At 36.3% G+C, this 19,971-nt stretch overlaps 1 protein-coding gene across 1 annotated transcript; it reads right to left on the bottom strand.

The window, feature by feature from the left end:
• Position 1: 1 nt before the first annotated feature.
• LOC135640292 (uncharacterized) lies at positions 2-18,877 on the bottom strand. Its single transcript, XM_065154596.1, has 3 exons — positions 16,114-18,877; positions 5,385-5,692; positions 2-696 (listed from the first exon to the last, which is right to left on the bottom strand). The coding sequence occupies exons 1-3, from the start codon at positions 16,452-16,454 to the stop codon at positions 350-352; spliced, it is 996 nt and encodes a 331-aa protein (XP_065010668.1). The 5' UTR covers positions 16,455-18,877; the 3' UTR covers positions 2-349.
• Positions 18,878-19,971: the final 1,094 nt, after the last annotated feature.

The raw sequence follows: 19,971 nt of genomic DNA, 5'->3' as shown, positions 1-19,971 counted from the left end.
ATTGTATGAACCATCCTAAACAGAGATTCATTATAAACCAATTTGGATATGTTGCATGTTACAGATGTCAATTAGCACATTCCACGATGTTGTCTAAACAATAGTAACAGTTATGCCGGCTCATAGAAGAATATATATGCAGAAATATTCAATTGAGGTGCTCAACTGACACAAGATTGGGTATAGGAACCTTCAGTTATATCCTGCACCAAGTGATTTACTTTTTCTATATGTTATTGCAGTCTGATGGAGAAAAAATAAGCATGGAAGCACCTGTTCCCTTGCCATGAGAATTAAACCTGTGAGCACAAGGTGATTGCCGTATCTTTTGATATAACAATGTCAAGCGCTAGTCGGATAGATCGAGTTCTCTTCTGCTCTTGATGACAGCTCTTTTCCTTGTATCGAGATCAATTATCTCAAGATCTGATGTGGTTGCCAGATAACCGAAGAAGATCTTCTCACCAATCGTCCCATCAGCCCTGACCAGTGAAGGGTCCTTCTCATCATCACCGAACTGAGAACCTTGCGCATGTGCCCAACCTTTGCGTCCACAGTTGTCCTTCTCGAAGTACCATGCCAGTCGCTCAGCCTCCTTCATCCCAGCTTGAGTGTTTGCAAATTTCACGACTGTGATACCTGTGTGGCCCTCTTTTCCATAGATTGACTTTGACTTGCCACCGCCAAAGCCTAAATCTGAAAACAAACCCAAAAATATGAAACAACACGATAATATGATAATTAGTGACTAAGTGCACAAAAAAACACTATTCATCCTTTTACATAGAAATTATAGGTGTTCTGTGCTCCTCCTATCGAAGGTTAAAACGTTCTGGGCAGTTAAATACTCATCTTACAAAGTTCATAATATGTAATCACCAGATAACTAGCACTCTAAGTGGGCGGTGAAAGGTGATTTCATGGTAAATGTCAACAGAGGGTTGTGTGGATTTTCTTGCTAATATCAAGAAGGAACACAAAGATGTTTCAGTGAAAATGATATGTAGGTAAACAGATCTAACATATCTCGGAAAAAGGGGAAATTTTTGCTTGTACATAGTTGGACCATATATTGTCTATATCATAATTATGTATACACATGTAATGATGATATTCACATTAGGAAGAAAATTAGGGGGAAAGGATTCTATCATGCAAACACACTGCCAGCTAATCTGACTTTTAAAATCTCTATGTAATTACATGGTCACTATCGCATCAACATCCAATGCTACTTCACTGGAGATAAAAATCAGATTTGTTGTTTCAGGGGTCTGAGTAACACGATGCAATAGGTGAAGCAAAAGCAGAAGAGAGTAGTAAACCACAATTACGAAATCTACTGTTGAAAGGGACACAAATTATACAACCATTTAACGTTTACTGGCCCATGTTATTCAGAAGCGGCTACGAAACCAAGATACTAACTGAATACATCCATGGACTGACTAGGAGTGTTTTGCAGACTAGATGAACACTAGTTTCTGGTCATTGCTTGTCTTATATGATTTGTGCCATACATGAACAGAAAAACAACATCAAATTTATTAGAGGTGTGATCTACAATATTATTAGACCAATACCCAATTCATCAGAAGTGTCAGTGTTCTTTAGCATAATAACTTGTCCCTAGGAGAGATATCTGCTAGCATCCATATACAAATACAATATGCCATTAACCAGTTTGTTCCTTTATCTTTGATAAATCACCCTTATCATAGATAAGTCTCAAGTATCAACATTAACATGCATGCATGTTCATTCTTTTAATATCTCAAGACAATGGCTCACAGGATGTCATGCAAGAGATAATCTAAATTTAAATACAAAGCTTAACATCCAAAGCAGCACATATGACAACCACAGTTCATTTTGGTGATTATTCAAGCACCCTGCGCTACACTATACTACACTACACACTGCACATCCACAGTAAGCAAAATCAAACTCAAGTCCAGTGCTGGGATAGCAAGAAGAAAAAGAACATCCTCATTTACCAAGGTTTGTAATACTACTCTATGATCAGTGAAAAAACCTATGAAGAACAGAAATTAGAAGATATTCATTGAACAAATCACATCAATTAATATCAGATCAAGGACATGATGATAAAAAACAAGGCTCATAAAATAGATGCATGTCAGCTCATGACAGACAAGGCTATTTTGACATTAGACATCAAATTTATTGTTGCGTTAGTACACAACTAAAATACAGCATACATGACATTCATAACAGAATTTGACAATTGCATTATACTATAAGCTACATATCAGCATTTTCATAGTGGTGGGGAGAGAAGACCCATACCCACAAAAACCTCCCTTCCCTCTGACCATGAGGCTAACTAAAAGGCCAGCTACCACAAAGATCTTATTTTTGTTAAGAAAATTCCAACAGAGATAACTTATTTCACCCATTTAAGGCCCCTTTGTAGAAGGCTCAAATTAAAAAGTCATAATAATAGCAACTCGATCTTATCAAACAGCATGTTTAGTCTCATGTTGAGGACATTATATGTGCACAATTTCTCTGTAAACAGGTCACTCGCTCCCAAATGGACCAGAACCTAGAAGGAATACAACTTAGGCATAAAAGTTAATTGATAAGACCTTTAATCCAAATAGTAAAGCTAACTTTTTAAGTTTAAACCTCTGCTTACTTAAATCATTACCTGAGGAGACATAATTTGTTTTATAGAGTATACTAATGTCAGATGTGACAACATATGAAATTCAATAAGAAACCAAGACATAATAATTTGATCATTTATGAGTTTACTCAAGCTTGCCCTGCACAACAAACACTTCACACAATCAGATATCAAATGTGAACACTAAAAAGGAGAAATAATCATAACTTCCAGGCACAATTTAATAAAATTCACCAATTAGTTGAAATCACTTCGGCCTCCGATGTTGCCACAGCAGCAAATAACTTAAGATCCAGAAAAGTTGATTTTTAGTTTAGTGCTCAGCACCAAACTATAGCATCAGGGTTCGACCGAGCTTCATGTGATAGGAATTGTGCTCTGCGGAACTCAAGATCAGAATTTCCTGAATTGTCTAAGATCAAGGAATTGAGTTTCTCAGAAACAATCAACAATTTGTTAAAACCTACTAAAAGTCAAAAGGGATAGCCTCAAGTTCAATCAGGATAAGCCAGTAAATGACTGTCATTCAGAACTTGGTCAGAACCACTTATAGTTGGTCAACATCTAGACTAGAAGCTGATAAAACATGTTGCAGTTACTGAAATATTTCAAACTGAACTAGGTGAAGGGTCTCGAATCAGTAAGAACCAGATAGTAAACAATTGATTATTGTCATAATCAAGGGCTAATAAAACATAAGATGGTCCACCTGATCTCTTCAGAAAATAGAGGATTTCACATGTGAGACAAAGTTGATCACAATGCATATTGGTGGAGTCTACCAACCCTACAAACCATGGGTCAGACAGACTTAACAGGATCAGCCAAATCAAATTGTTCGGTTGGAATTTGCAACAGTTTACCCAGATTGACTGGGAACACCTCGAATAGATAAAGTCTATCGATCGTGGATCAACAGGGATATGCTATGTTAGCTGCAATCAGCTAGAATCTTGTATGAAAAATGTACAATCATTTAAAATCAATAGAAAATCAGCAAGATAAACCAAAATTGGACTATGATTTAGTAAAACTTAGCTGAAATCAGTTAAACACTAATTGTTGGGGTCAATCAGGATTCAGGACCACAGTTTTTATCAATCCTTAAAATGAAGATCAACATCCTGAAGAATATAGGCTTTGAGACTAAATTGAGACCATTTTTTCCAAACCTTCAGCCTGAGATAGCCTAGGCATTGAGATCAATCCATTCAACAACAGACGGAGAAGATAGAAAATAAGCATAAAGGATATCCTCCTATATATTGTGCTTAATTTGATACCGTGATATCTAAAGCACGAGAAAGTCTCCACTTTACAACTAGACCTACTACCCTGAGCTATGTAGGTCTGAACCAAGAGGAACCAAACTAAAGAAACTATGTATGTGTGATCCTTAAAAACAAGTCGTATCATAGGCATCGATGAACACATTCAAACTATATCTATATCGGACTGCCTACTGATTCATGTTGCACATGGGTCCTCTACTTAAAGATAGCAGCAGTGGCTCTTAACAGAGGTTACAAAGGCAATATGAAGAATAACATTGTACTAAAATGTGTCTAGAAAGCTGGTCAGTCATGCAGATTCTCAAGAAGAGAAAGTAGAGTACATTTATCCCAAGATAATTCCAATCCTTGGGATTTGGAAGTGCACCAGCCAACCAATACAGAGGGAAGTGAATGATATTGATTATGGAATTAAATACTTTCCCTTATCAACTGTAAAAAAGACTTAATTGCTGGTGCTTCTACCAGAATATTATGAAACCAGGGCATACCATCCTTACCATATGATTTGCACTGGTACACTACTAAAATAATATTTAATATGTCGGTAGCAAGTACCAACCAATGTCATCCATATATCTTCATACCTGTAAAATACCGGACTAGTGTGGTACAAACCATAAACCCCGTATCTGAAGCTGTGGACCATAGAATAGACCAATCCGACAAGGTACAAGGTATAGGTACATGGGTGAACCAATGATATGGATAATTACCAACATTTAAAACAATCTTTTAATTTTTTTAGTTGTGTACTGCACAGTACCTGTCCAATAGGCATATCTATCCAATAATATTATGCGGCATGTACTAATACTAGAATATGAATCTCTGACACTGGTTACAAAATGTAAGTCACTATGAAATCAGAAGGAATTAGAAACTAAAGGGACCTTGTTTATAGTCTGGGCCTTCTTTTGCAGATATTCAATGATGCTCAAGAATTAGTTCTAGTGCTATATGTTAACCAAAAGAAAACAAAACAAATGCCTTGACAGAAGGAGCAATCATGAAAAATTGATGGGTCATGACGTTTACTAAAACAATTATAGAATGGAAGCAGGGAGGAAACCAAAGTGTGGCTTAGTAAGATAGATACAACATTATGAGAAACCAGCTCAAGAGGATGATAATGACAAGAAAAAAGAAGTATCCTGGCAACAAGTCAGCAAAATACCAAATAACAAGAATAAGACAATGACTCATCTTCAAAAACAGAAAGAACTAAGAATAAATTTGGAACAGAACAACTACCAAATATAACTCATCTGAACAAGCCAGAAAAATTCATGCCTTGAACAGATAGTAGGGTGGCACCAATATTTGAGCAAACAAGATAGGCATGGAAGATATGTAGGTTGCAACTATGATTCTTTGTCAAATTCAATATTGCAATCAATAAAATTAAAAGAGAATAATGACTGGGTAAACATATGTACCTTTAAGTCTATTATCCATCTCTCTATTACTCATACCCTCAACGCGACCATGTTTTCTCATTCCTGAACTTGTATTATGAATTATCACTGTTGGGGGCCATATGATAAGGTCTTCCCTGTTTGCTTGAGCATCACCAGCAGATACTAATTGATATGACTTGGAGTTTTCAGGGGTCCTTGAATAATTCCATCCCATAAGAACACACAAGGCTTTATGTAACCCAAGATGATCAACACGCAAGTTGGCATTTTGTGAGCTGTATGTGTGCATGATAACCCCATGCACATCAGCAAAATCCTTAGAGGCCCTGTAATTGTGCAAACCAAGGACACTGAATCAAAAAACAAAAACCATCCCCTAAGAAGCTAGAACAATAAAATTATAAACCAAAAGTTAATACGTAGCACTAGCTACTAGTTGAAAAGAATCATATCCTATCCTGAAAGATATTAGTCATAAAAGGTTTCACAAGATCATCAGTCATTGCTACATCACCCTTAATCTTAACCCAATTTGCTATCAAAACAAGCATGGAAAACCAATTACCCAAATTGACCACAAAACAGAAAAACATAGTTGGTTCTTCAATTCCAATCACAAACAGAAAACCAAAAAAAAAAAAGTTAGTCGATATAACCATTCCGAAAATACAGCTCCCTCCAATAGATGAATACAAGAATATGCATGAGCATGCTGAACAATTGCAATGAAGAATTTAATTCTTGGTCCAATACCAATCTTGGTAACCAGTTAGGGCTGGTTCTAGCATGCCCAATAATAGTAACTGTTTACCAACCCATATGACCTGTTATCACCAATAAAATAATAAAAGGTGTAGCTATCTATATGGTCAAGCACTGGTCCTCGATCGGATTAGTAAATACCAATTTGCACCAATTGGTGCAACCAAAATTTGATTTCTTGGATGTAACTATGTGACAACTACAAAATCACAAGAAGAACTTCAGAGGTATTCATTTCATGACAACCTCAAAAGATTTGCTACTAATAACCAGCAAATTTAAGCAGCATCAACGGAAGTACCATCCTAAATGTTCAGTCCAAATAGGCTACTTAAAAAGAAAATTAATCATTTGATTTGAAGCACAAAAGCTCTACATAAATCAATGTCCATTGAGAAAAGAAAACATCAATTATGTTTGTCCTTTCTTATACAAAGGAAAGGAAGCACAAACAGTGATTTCAATAGGCGCTCAGGCGAGGCGAGGCGAGGCCCAAGTGCCTCGCTTCATTTCCAGGCAGCACACTTCAAAGAGGCGCCGCTTGGGCGCTCGCCCAAGCCCAGGCGACAGGCGCTTCGGGCGAGCAACTGGGTTAAACCAGGCGACGGAACCAGCGTTTTAGGTCTGGTTCGGTCTCTGGTGCTTTAGTTGGTTCAATCGAACTAGCTAAAGCACCGATATCAGCGCGACTTCCTCAACCCTAACCCTGCTCGTCGTTCACGCTACCGCTGTCGTTGCTTGCTGCCACTGTAGCCGCTCCCACTGCCGCTGCTCGCTGCTATCATTGCCACTGTCTCCGCTCGACGCTCCCACTACTCGCTACTATCACTGCCATTGTCGTCGCTTACCACTCTCGCTGTCGCTGCTGCTGCTCGCTGCTACCGCTGCCACTGTTGCTGCTCCCGTTGCTCACTGCTACCGCTACTGCTGCCACTGTCGCCGCTCCCGCTGCTCACTGCTACCGCAGTCGTTGCCACTGTCGTCGCTCGCCGCTGCCACTCCCGTTTTTCTCAGTCAGCACCCTCGGTCTTCCCTTTCACTCTTCTCTTCTCTTTCGTTAGTATATTGTTAACAGTATACTAGTAACACTATTTATATTTATTAGATTAATAATATATTATTTTAATTTTAATACTGGTAATTTTTATTTATTTAAAATTATTGTTAGGTTTCAGGATAAATGGCAAGTGTACAGAGCAATTCAATAGAGTCTCCAATGGCATCAAAAAAAGATCCTACATGGAAGTATAATTATCTAAAGGATTCGAAAGATCCTAATGTAATGACTTGCATGTTCTACGATGAGACTATTAGAGGTAGTATTTTTTGTGCAAAACATCTAGTAGAAAATTTCAAGAATGCAACAGCTTGCAAAAAGTATCCACCTGAGGTAAAAGAAGAATTGTTGAGTTATATGAATGAAAAGAATACGCAAAAGAATGAATCTTACAGGAATTTACCAAAAGACAATGTTGAACATCTCAGGGATGACGAAGATTATTCTATGAGTATTAACCCAAGTGGGAAAAAAGTATACGACAAAAAAGGAAAAGAGTACTAAAAAGGGGAAAAAAGGACCGATAGATCTATATATGTTTCAAGAATCACAAAAGCAACAAAGGCAAGCAGGAGACTCAAAATTTAGACAAACAAATATAAGTGATGCTTGTGATAAAGAAATAAGAGGAAGAATAATTCAGCACATTGTTCGCTTCTTCTATCAAGCTGGTCTTCCCCTTAGTACAACTCGTTTAGACAGTTTTAAGGAAATGATTGAATCTATTGGAAGATATGGTGCGGGATTAAAACCTTCAAATTATTATGAGATGCGAGTTCTATTATTGCAAAAAGAGTTGAATAATACAAATGACTTACTAAAGGGTCAATAAATAATCATGGGCAACACATGGTTACTATATTATGTCAAATGTTTGGACTGACAGGAGGAACAGGAGTATAATTAAATTTATGGTTAACTATTCTTTATGGACTATGTTTGTGAAGTCAATAGATGCTTCATCCTTTGTAAAATCTGGAGACAAGATATATGATTTACTTGACAAGTTCGTGGAAGAAATTAGAGAACAAAATGTTGTTCAAATCATAACCGACAATATAAGCAACTATGTATTAGCCGATAATATTCATCTTTTGAATTTTTTTTAATTTTTTAATTATTTTATCTTCGATTAAATGTGTTAAACTCTTAAGTCTTATCATTTTCGTTATCCTTTGTCTCAGGTAAATTGCTTGAAACAAAAAGATAACACTTATATTGGACTCCATGTGCGGCACATTGTATTGATTTAATGTTAGAGGATATTGGAAAGATCTTAGACATTAATAAAACCATAGAAAGAGTAATTTTTATTGTTGGATTTCTTTATAATTATATTGGAGCGTTGAATATGATGAGAAAATTCACAGGGAACAAAGAATTAGTGAGATATGATATCACCCGATTTGCTATTTCATTTTTAACATTACAGAACGTGCATCGTCAAAAACATAATCTGAGAAACATGTTTACCTCTGAGAAATGGGTGACAAACAAATAGGCAAAAGAAGCAAAAGGTAAGAGGGCTACTGATATCATCTTAATGCCATCGTTTTAGAATCATATAGTTTATATATTAAAGGTAATGGGCCCTCTTGTTCAAGTCCTTCGGTTGGTGGATAATGAAAATTAGCCTGCAATGGGATATATTTATGAGGCTATGGATAGATCAAGGTATGCAATACCGTACCGTACCGATGTTTTGAGGTTGGCTCGGTACGGTACGATACCGGTGTACCGAGCGGTACACCAGGGCGTACCGAGCGATATACCCTGGTGTACCGAACAATTTTATATATTTTCTTCATTACTCTTTAAAAGAAAATGAAAAGGAAGGAGGAATCTAATTTAAGGATTCATTACTTCCAGCCACTACATCAGGCCAGAAATTATATGTAATAGCGCCTTCATATAATCCTTGTGACAATTTGCAAAACAGACAATAATACACTATTCAGATAGTCCAATTCACAATCAAAAGTTAAAAAAGGACAAGCATATAAACAGGTGGTCAAATTTCTTTATTAAGCACATTGAACTAGGAGAGAAATCAATCATCAAATAACAGTCTTAGATTCTGGACAGTAATAATGCAGATCCAAATATTCACTTAGTCAGTAATAATGCAGATTCTGGACAAAATCAAGTTTTATAAAGAAAATGATGGCAATACTAAAGCCTCAAAGTCGTAAATAATTACACAATTGGTCCCAAAATTTTGGAAAACCAAAAATCAATATAAATTATAAAGTCATAAATTATAAAGTCGTAAATAATTACACAATTGGTCTCAAAGCTTTCCAATTTTCATGGCCAACAATCAGCATATCATCAACATATAGCAGTAAAATAATAAAATCTTCATAAACACACAATAATCAAATGTGGTTCTATCATACCCTTGGCTCATCATAAAGGAATCAAACTTCTTATACCATTGTCTAGGTGCCTGTTTGAGTCCATATAAGTTTTTCTTAAGCTTACATACCAGATTTTCTTTTCCCTTGACTTTGAAATCTTCTGGTTGCTCCATGTAAATTTCTTCTTCTAAGTCACCATGAAGAAATGTTGTTTTCACATCAAGTTGCTCAACTTCTAAATTCAAGCGGGCAGCCAAACCAAGAACAACTCGGATAGAGGACATTTTTACAACCGGAGAAAATATTTCTTCAAAATCAATATCCTTCTTCTGACTGAATCCTTTCACAACTAGTCGTACCTTGTATCTCTGTTGTGAGCTATTATTTTCAGTCTTCAATTTATAAACTCACTTATTCTTGAGAGCTTTCTTCTCTTTAGGCAATCTTACCAAGTCATAGGTATGGTTCTCAAGCAAGGATCTCATCTCTTTTTGCATGACTTTAACCCACTCATTCTTATTCTCATGTAGAATAGCTTCTTGGTAAGTTTCTGGCTCTCCCCCGTCAGTAAGCATAACATACTCATGTGGAGGATAACTGGTAGAGGGTTGTCGCTCTCTAGTGGATCTTCTCAATGGAATCTCAACTGGTGGTGGAGGTGCTTGTTCAGTTGGTTCAGCATCATCAACTGCAGGTGTATCATCACTGGTATTCTCACCATAATCTTCTTGTTCATCTCCCCCATGATCATCATAAACTACAGGTGAAGGAACTGGACCCAAACTCCAAGGAATATAAACAGAGGTTTCTGGCTTCTCAATATTATCACCATTATTAAACAATTGGTCCTCAAGAAACACAACATCTCTGCTTCTAATAATCTTCTTGTTCACTGGATCCCATAATCTGTACCCAAACTCTTCATGACCATATCCCAAGAAGATACATGTTTTTGCTTTACTATCAAGCTTGGACCTTTCATCTTTGGGAATATGAACAAATGCTTTACACCCAAAGATTCTCAAATGATTATAAGATATATTTTTTCCTCTCCTTACTCTCTCTGGAACATCACCTTGCAGAAGAACCGATGGAGAAAGATTTATCAGATCAACTGTAGTTCTCATTGCCTCCCCCCAAAATAACTTTGATAACTTGGCGTGGGAAAGTATACACCTAATCCTTTCTTCAATGGTTCTGTTCATCCTTTCTGCCACACCGTTCTGTTGAGGAGTTTTAAGAACTGCTTTCTCAAGCCTGATACCATGGAACCTGCAATAATTCTCAAAAGGACCCTTGTACTCGCCACCATTATCTAATCGAATACACTTTAGTTTTCTGCCAGTTTCTTTTTCAACACTGACATGAAACTCCTTGAAAACATCGAGTACCTGGTCTTTAGATTTCAAAGCAAAAGCCCACACTTTTCTAGAATGGTCATCAATAAAAGTAACAAAATAAAGAGCACCTCCAAGAGTTCTAGTTTGCATAGTACAAACATCAGTATGAACTAAATCAATAACATCTGATCTTCTAGATGATGGATATGTCTAAAATGCAACTCTATATGTTTTTCCAGCTAAGTAATGATCACAAGATTTAAGAGATGTACCTTGCAACTCTGGTAAGAACTGCTTTCTAGCAAGAATTTGAAGTCCTCTCTCACTGATATGTCGAAGCCTCTTATGCCAAAGATCTATACTTTCACTTTTTCGAATTGCATTAATCTCTCCTTTATGTAGCTTAGTTTTCATGACATAAAAAGAGTTAATCTTCTTTCCTTTTGCCACAATTAGAGAACATTTAGTGAGTTTCCATTTACTTTCACCAAAATAATGTGCAAAGCCCTCATCATCAAGTCTACCTGTAGATATCAAGTTAAGACGAATATCTGGAACATGCCTTACATCTTTGAGTATCAATTTGCTCCAAATACTGGTCTCCAAGCAAATATCTCCAATACCCACAATCTTAGATGTACCGTTGTTTCCCATTCTGACATTACCAAAATCACCAGCAGTGTAAGATCTAAAGAAATCACCATGAGAAGTGACATGAAATGAAGCACCAGAGTCAATTACCCAATTACTGTCCTGAGCTACAAGGCTAACACAACCTTCATTACAAACAATAGTGATATTACCTTCAGCAGCAATTGTATTGGTCTCTTTCTCATTTTTCTTCATTTCATTCTGTTCTCGCTTCCAAAACCTACACTCTTTCTTCATGTGACCTGACCTATTACAGTGAAAACATTTGATATCTCTTCTAGACTTAGATCTTCCTCTATAACCATGTGGATTTCTACTATGACTTCTTCCACGCCTTTCTTGTTTTTCAGTAACAAATGCCCCAAAAGAAGATTCACCCTGTTCTTTCCTTCTGGCATCTTCATTTAGCAAACTGTCTTTAACCATATCAATAGTTAGAGTTCCCTCTGGTGTGGAGTTACAAATAGTCACCACATACGTTTCCCAACTTTCTGGTAAAGAGCTGAGAAGTAACAATCCCTGCATCTCATCATCTATATTCATTTTCATAGCAACCAACTTGTTTGCAAGACTCTGAAATAGGCTTATGTGCTCAACAATGTTACCATCATCTTTATACTTCAAATTTACAAGCCTTCTAAGGAGAGAAATTCTATTTCCCACTGTCTTTTTCGCAAAGAGGTTTTCTAACCTTTGCCAAACAACATCAGCTCTGATTTCATCTGAAATATGCTCATGCAAGTTTATATCCATCCATCTTCTAATATAGGCAATAGCTTTTCTATGTTGAACTTCCCATTCTTCATCATCCAAAGTAGAAGGTTTATCGTTAACCTTGATAGGCTTATACAAATCTTTGTAATATAGCAAATCTTCCATCAGACGCCTCCAAGTAGAATAATTTGATGAGTTCAATTTAAACATACCATCTGACTCCATTTCAATCACACAAGAAAAACTAGCACCAACCAACCTGTTGCTCTGATACCACTTGTTGGGAAAAACCTGTTAAAGCGGAATAATTCTTTCCCTCTTTATGTCTCAAAATAGGTTCCTCGTCAAAATACCAACTTGATATCCAAATGTAAATATCAACCAGCACAGCATAAACAATAGAGCAAATAATCAATCACACAGTGAGACCAAATCTTTTAACGTGGAAAACCCAATATGGGAAAAACCACGGGACCGTAGTCCACCTCAAACTTCCACTATCAATAATAATGATAACAGGTTTACAGTAGGTCTTCTCTAGAATAACTAGAGGATCAGAATAACATCAAGAACATAGATCTTGGCTCAACAATAGCATATCTTCATCATGTACGATGGATCTCCTCAAAAGAGAATTTTAGGTCTCACAGAGTGGATATCGTAGGAAAGTACCTTAGAGAGGGTAAACTGTAGATCAATACCGTTAGGATTGTAGAGTTTGCTGCAAGGATTCTCCACATAAAATTTGGGCCGAAACTGACAACGTTTGGCCACCGATCGTCAAGCAGAAAACTCATAAACCTAATCTTTCTCTCTCTATTTCTCTCTCCTCTTTCCTCTGCACGCCGCACGCTGCATGCTGCAATCTGATCTCTTTTTTCTCACCTCTCTCTCCTCTTTTTAATTTCTTTCATTTGCTGATTTGTTTGATTTTGGCTCATAGTCTAAATTTGTCCAAACCCACATATGGGCCGGACCCAACAATTCTCCCCCTCCAGCTCATATGGTGGGTTGTACCAAGCCCGCTCTTCGCCTACATGCTTCAAGCTTCTCTTTAGGCAAAGACTTTGTCAACATATCTAAACCATTATCGTTGGTATGTACTTTTTCCAACTGTAATTCTTTCAACTCAAGCACATCACGAATCCAATGATATCTCACATCAATATGCTTGGATCTAGAATGGTATGTTGAATTCTTGGAGAGGTGAATGGCGTCTGACTGTCACAGTAAACAGTATATCCTTCCTGTTTCAAGCCCAATTCCTGTAGAAACTTTTTCATCCATAAAGCTTCCTTGCAGGCTTCAGTAATTGCTATGTATTCTGCTTCTGTGGTTGATAGAGCAACACATTTTTATAACTTAGACTGCCAAGAGACTGCTCCTCCTGCAAATGTCATCAAGAATCCTGAAGTGGACTTCCTGGAATCAGTATCACCTGCTATGTCTGCATCTGTGTAACCTTCTAACACAGGTTCATCACTGCCAAAACATAAACACAACCTGAAAGTACCTTTTAGATATCTTAATATCCATTTCACTACTGCCCAATGTTCCTTTCCAGGATTAGAGAGAAATCGGCTGACAACTCCAACTGCATGAGCTATATCTAGCCTAGTACAAACCATAGCATACATCAAACTGCCTACTGCAGATGAGTAAGGCACTCTGGACATTTCTTCTTTTTCTTTCTCACTTGTAGGACATTGTTTTGAATTAAGCTTGAAATGACCTGCAAGTGGGGAACAAACTGCTTTGGCTTTACTCATGTTGAATCTTTCAAGAACCTTTTCAACGTAAGTCTCCTGAGATAGCCAAATCTTCCTTTTCTTCCTATCACGAAGAATTTTCATGCCAAGTATTTGTTTCACCGAACCCAAGTCTTTCATGGCAAAAGACTTACTTAGCTCTCTTTTAAGCTTTCCAATTTTTCAACAGAATTGTTGGGTCCAGCCCATATGTGGGCTTGGACAATTGGGTCTATTGAGCCCAAATCAGCAAATGAAAGAAATTAAAAAGAGGAGAGAGAATGTGAGAAAAAGAGATCAGATTGCAGCGTGCAGCGTATAGAGGAAAGAGGAGAGAGAAATAGAGAGAGAAAAAATTTTATGTAGAGAATCCTTGCAGCAAACTCTACAATCCTAACGGTGTTGATCTGCAGTTTACCCTCTCTAAGATACTTTCCTACGATATCCACTCTGTGAGACCTAGAATTCTCTTTTGAGGAGATTCATCCTACATGATCAAGATATGCTATTGTTGAGTCAAGATCTATGTTCTTGATGTTATTCTGATCCTCTAGTTATTCTAGAGAATACCTACTGTAAACCTGTTATCATTATTATTGATAGTGGAAGTTTTAGGTGGACTACGATCCCGTGGTTTTTCCCACATTGGGTTTTCCACGTTAAAAGATTTGGTCTCATTGTGTGATTGATTTTTGCTCTATTGTTTATGTTGTGTTGGTTGATATTTTTATTTGGATATCAAGTTGGTATTTTGATGAGAAACCTATTTTAATACACAAAGAGGGAAAGAATTATTCCGGTTTCTTCCCAACAAGAAGTAAATAAATGAGTAGAAAATATATTATTATAATGTGCAACCAAATACAAATAATAATAGCAATAATAACAAGCAATAGTTGTTGAAATAACCAATGCAATATTTCAATAATAGTGTCGAAAGCTTATGAAAAATGGAACTGGGGGCAGCCAAGAACAAAGGAATGATAGAAATAATCAAGAAGCATGTGCAAGAACAATAACTAAAAAGAACCAGCTGATATTGTTTTCAAAATCCAAGTAACAAAATTATAAATGCAACCAAGAGATAGGTAAAACCAAAACAAAGAAAGCAACAATGACTTAGAAAGCAGGTGTTCCATTCTACTTTCCCCTATTGCTCAAACCCTATTAAAATTAACTACAACTAAAAGACTGTAAATACGCCTCAAGCCTGGTGTCTGATTCTTCTTTCCCCTGAAAGAAAGCAGGAACATGGGGCACTGATCACTGTCCTAGTTAACAAAGAAATTGACAACTCATAGGGCTTTGTCAGTAAAGGGCTTTTAGTCAGCTTTATTACAATGGAAGTGGAAGCCTTAAGCGAAGCAATAAAAGTAGGCTTCCAGTTGTTGTCACATGCAGTACCACTTTAATGTATCACAGCCACAATGAGTCCATGTAAACAGTAAGAAAAAACTTGCAACCAAAGGAGAAATGAGGCCCTTGATTCTTGGTATACATCTGTTTTACATTTAATTTTGCAATGCAAACAATAAAGAAGAGCAAAATGGAAGATGAAAGAAATTCTCCTTCACAAGATCACAAGGATACTAGAAAAAGAATACAAAGAGAACACAAGATACATTTATGTCTTTCAATTCTAATTCAGGCTCTGCAGCTTCACCATAAATTATAGTTTTTTGTTTTTCTAATGCCTTCTTTATATCAAAGAAAGGTGTGTTTGAACAAAACCCAAGCTGCTAATAGGACAAACTTTTGATCTGAAACTGAGCACTGAGCAGTGAATGCAACAAATACCTTGCAAAATTCAGATCATAATGATCTGAAGGTTTAAGGTAAGACTACCACCTCTAGCTAAAATGCATGAGTAGCAAGCACTAAAGCACAAGCATTCATTCCAACATATATAGTGAAAGTAGAAGGCCATGAGACTGTGATACCCACACTTTCAAAGACCCAAATTCCGATCACATTGAAGATTGTTACCAGATTGCAAATGATAAAAAGAAGTATCAATAAAAGAAAACATATTCTCAATCAATAAGGAAAGAAAATTAAACATGGTCATACAAAAAAGAGGACATAAAAGGTACAAAAAATTAGGCGTAACCAAACCTGCCACAAACAACACACTGCAAAGGTCCATTTTTTCCATCCTCCAAATATTTCTTTCTTTGGGATGAATTCTCATTTATCGTCTTTGACAACCTAAGAAAGGCCCTCTTCAAAGCCTGCATATCCAAATCCAGAAACACAGGAGGCAGATCATCAGGTCGAAATTTCTTTTGGGGCATTTCCTCATAAATTTCTCCAGCCAACTTTGCTTGCTTTGACAACCTTAGCTCATCATGATCGTCCCTTCTAAAAGGACAGCTGTTGCCACCCAAGTAGTTCCTCCGGTCTCCACCAGATCTCGAAGGGCCAATAGGGATCCCATTAGGGTTCCCATGTTGCATGACATGCGGCCGGTGCCACAAGAATTCATCTTCTTCGCTGTACTTCCTCTTTAGATATGAAGGCCCACCTTCCAGGGGACGCCTTGGGCCATCAAGCCCAGGGCCGCGGCCATAGGGCGTTGGCTGGCGGAAGTCCGGGCTGAACCGCCCGTCAGAATTTGGCGGGAAGTGCTTATCGAACCCCAGCGCGGGATCATGCACCGGCCCGAAACCAAACCCCGGACGGCCAAACTGTAACTTATCAGCAAGGACGATTGGCGGGCCAGGCGGGAGGGCGAAGTAGGACCGGACACTGCCATCAGCGAGGACGACGGTGCGACGCTCAAGGTTGTGGAAGCCGTAGGACGGAGGCGGCGAGGACGGTGGCACGGCAGTTTCGGAGATGGGGAACGGGCGGTGCCCGGCGACAGGGACGGGCGGCGAGGTTGGATGGTCCTTGGGAACAACGGCCGGGGAAGTGGAGGGGAGTGCTTTGTGTTAGCATAAAATATAAAATCATGCCATCTATAATGCGGAAAAACTTTTATGCCAAGATTGAAATCAAATAAATTGGATCTAACAATATTACGATACGTACCTTTGTCTTGTTATTCAGAAAATAAATCTTATCTGATCTACAAGCGCTCCATCGTCGGATCTGAAATATCAATCTGCAATGATCTGCAAAAAGAACTATATCCTTCTCCTCTCTTCCTATCTTTTCACAGGACCACCTAGATTGATGGATTAGGAGATTAAGAGAGAGGGAGATTGAGAGAAAAACCTTAATCTCTCAATTGCTGAGATGCTACTCAGATGCGCACTTGACCCTTAGAGGTCCTATCTATCAGATACGCACAGATGATATCTTTAGCCCCTAGAGGTCCTGTCTATTTATAGGCGAGAGCAGAGGGTCTAGGATAAGTTATTAGGAGAGTTCCTTCCATCAAGGTTATCTCCTAAAGAATCCTACTTTAATATGGACTTCTTTTCTATTGGCCAATAACCATAATCAGAATCCAATAATATCTATAATATATCTTACCTAATTAAATAGGGCCACATAATCTAACATTCTCCCACTTGGCCCAATAATTGGTAAGATACAAAAAGACTTAAAAATCAAAAATAAATAAACAAAATTTATTTTAAAACAATTTGACTCAATTGGATTCTGAAATTTTTTTTTGAAAAACTATATACACGCGCGTGAATTTTAGAAAATAGACCAATAAGTCCAATAATAATAATAATACTACATTAAGTTTGACTAACAATACGAGTCATAGCGGTTGTATGCCATCAGTGTCACACTTCCTTCTATGTACCACAATACTATTAGCCTTTCCTAATGCAGTCCAAAATGACCCCTATAATTTATCTTGTCAAGACAATTCTGTCATCACATTCAACCATAATATGTACATATATAATTGTGAACAGGATAGCAGAAACAAATAATTTTAAGTACGTAAGTAAGAATGTCAATTATAGTATCCACTCAAACATGCATCACCATATCCTTTATGGGTTGCTCACAAACCCAATCATAAGAATATGTTCATTCAAAATACTTTAGACTGTAAGTCCTAAGTGAATGGATCAGTAATCAATACAGTGGAACTCAAGTAATTAATTGACATTAGATGTTTCTGGACTCATCTTCTCTAACCATCAAGTACTTTATACCATAATGCATATAGATGCAATAGTACTTGTCATTCTTAGAGAAGAAAACTACTGCAATGTTATAAAATATCTTCAACGACTTGGTAATTGAGTCTGACTACACCAAGTCCTGAGATAAAAATTTTGTAGTCAAAAATTTGATTAGTGGCCTCAAAGCATGCCACAAAATCAACTTCTATTATTAATAATAATAAATTGTCTCTCTAATTACATAGATATTAACCATAATGTGGACTTCCTATTATCGAGGCAATTTATATAATCAACATCTAAAAATACCATTATTTTAAGCTGATATAATTTCATACATGTGAGCATATAATTATTTGTCCCTTCCGGATATCTTATTACTTTCTCTGTAGTCTTTTAATGTTTTTACTTCTGGGTAACTCCAATATATATCCAATATTTTAATTGTAAAAACTGATATCTTTTCTAACACAGGTTTGAGTATAGACTTCCAACTGCGCATATACAAAGAATATCTTCATTATCTGATTCTTTTCAAGTCATTTTCAAGCATTTACTATTGACTAAAATTTTGCTTTTATGATTTACTGAACAAAGCTGTATATTAAAATCATTTCAAGACTCGATTGATATATCCTTTCTAAGACAATCTTCATAATCATTGAGGTCTGTCATTGAATTACTCAATTTTAATAATATAAGATGTCTCATTCATATCAACCATATTAAAACTCTTAGTGACAAATTCTTGATTTAGTATAATAAATCAAGATCACTATTGGTAAGACAAAATATTATCCATATATAAGACCAATATAATAAACTTGCTCCCACTGATATAAATACTAATTAATAGTATTTACTTTAAATATGAAATAATGATATCAAGAACCTTTATATATCATTACCTTGAAGCTTGTTTAAGATCATAAATGGATTCCTGAATTTACATACCAAACTTTATATTTCTTTCATTTTCTTTTAGAGTAAATCATGTAGAGTAACCCATATAAAGCTAGATCTTTTAAAAAAAAAAAATATTTTCATATCATTATGATATAACTCAAACTCATAATGAATCACTAATGTCATGATGATTCTTAACGAGTTTATTAAAAATCTCGTTATGGTCGATACATTCTTTATGAGTAAAACTTTTAACCACAAGTCTGACCATTATATCGTTCGACATTGTCCTTTAAGCCACATTTATATAATAGACTCTTTTACAATTATTGGACAATTCGATAAATTTATCAGACACCGTTCTAGTTATTGATTTTAACTCTTATTTTATTGTATCATATTATTTTTCAGAATCATTACTTTTCATGACCCATGACAACAATAAGGGATCCATTCTGATTCCTATATCATAATATAATTCTTGTAGATATGCAACATAATAACCATAAATGACATAATTCTTTCCCCTTTGAGATATTCTCAAAGTTGTCAATTATGATTATTCTACAAGACCATTAATAATGATATCAATATAATGTGAGAGTTTAGTAATGTTATTTTGTTGTTCACTTTTATCAAATCATTTAATGATTTGAGTAACAATAATCTCTCGAATAATAAAGGAGTATTAACTTATATCTCCTTTATATCAAAATTAAATTTCGAGATTTTTACTCCCATTGATTTGCTATTTTATAGGAATCTTATGTTACCAGATTTAATTGTCCTCGTACTATGATTAGAGCAATAAGATATGTACCCCTTTTAAACTTTTCTGAATAGATAATAAAATATTCAGAAATAATTATTAAATCTAATTTTCTTTTATGTGAGTTGAAGATCCTTATCTCCATAGGACAATCTCAAATATGTAAATATCTTAAGTCATGTTTCCTATTATTTCATAACTTAA

This window comes from Musa acuminata, chromosome BXJ3-6 (assembly GCF_036884655.1).
Source record: "Musa acuminata AAA Group cultivar baxijiao chromosome BXJ3-6, Cavendish_Baxijiao_AAA, whole genome shotgun sequence".
In the NCBI taxonomy this organism is placed as follows: domain Eukaryota; kingdom Viridiplantae; phylum Streptophyta; class Magnoliopsida; order Zingiberales; family Musaceae; genus Musa; species Musa acuminata.
The sequence above is the reverse complement of the archived record's forward strand: the minus strand, read 5'-3'. Positions and strand labels throughout refer to the sequence as shown.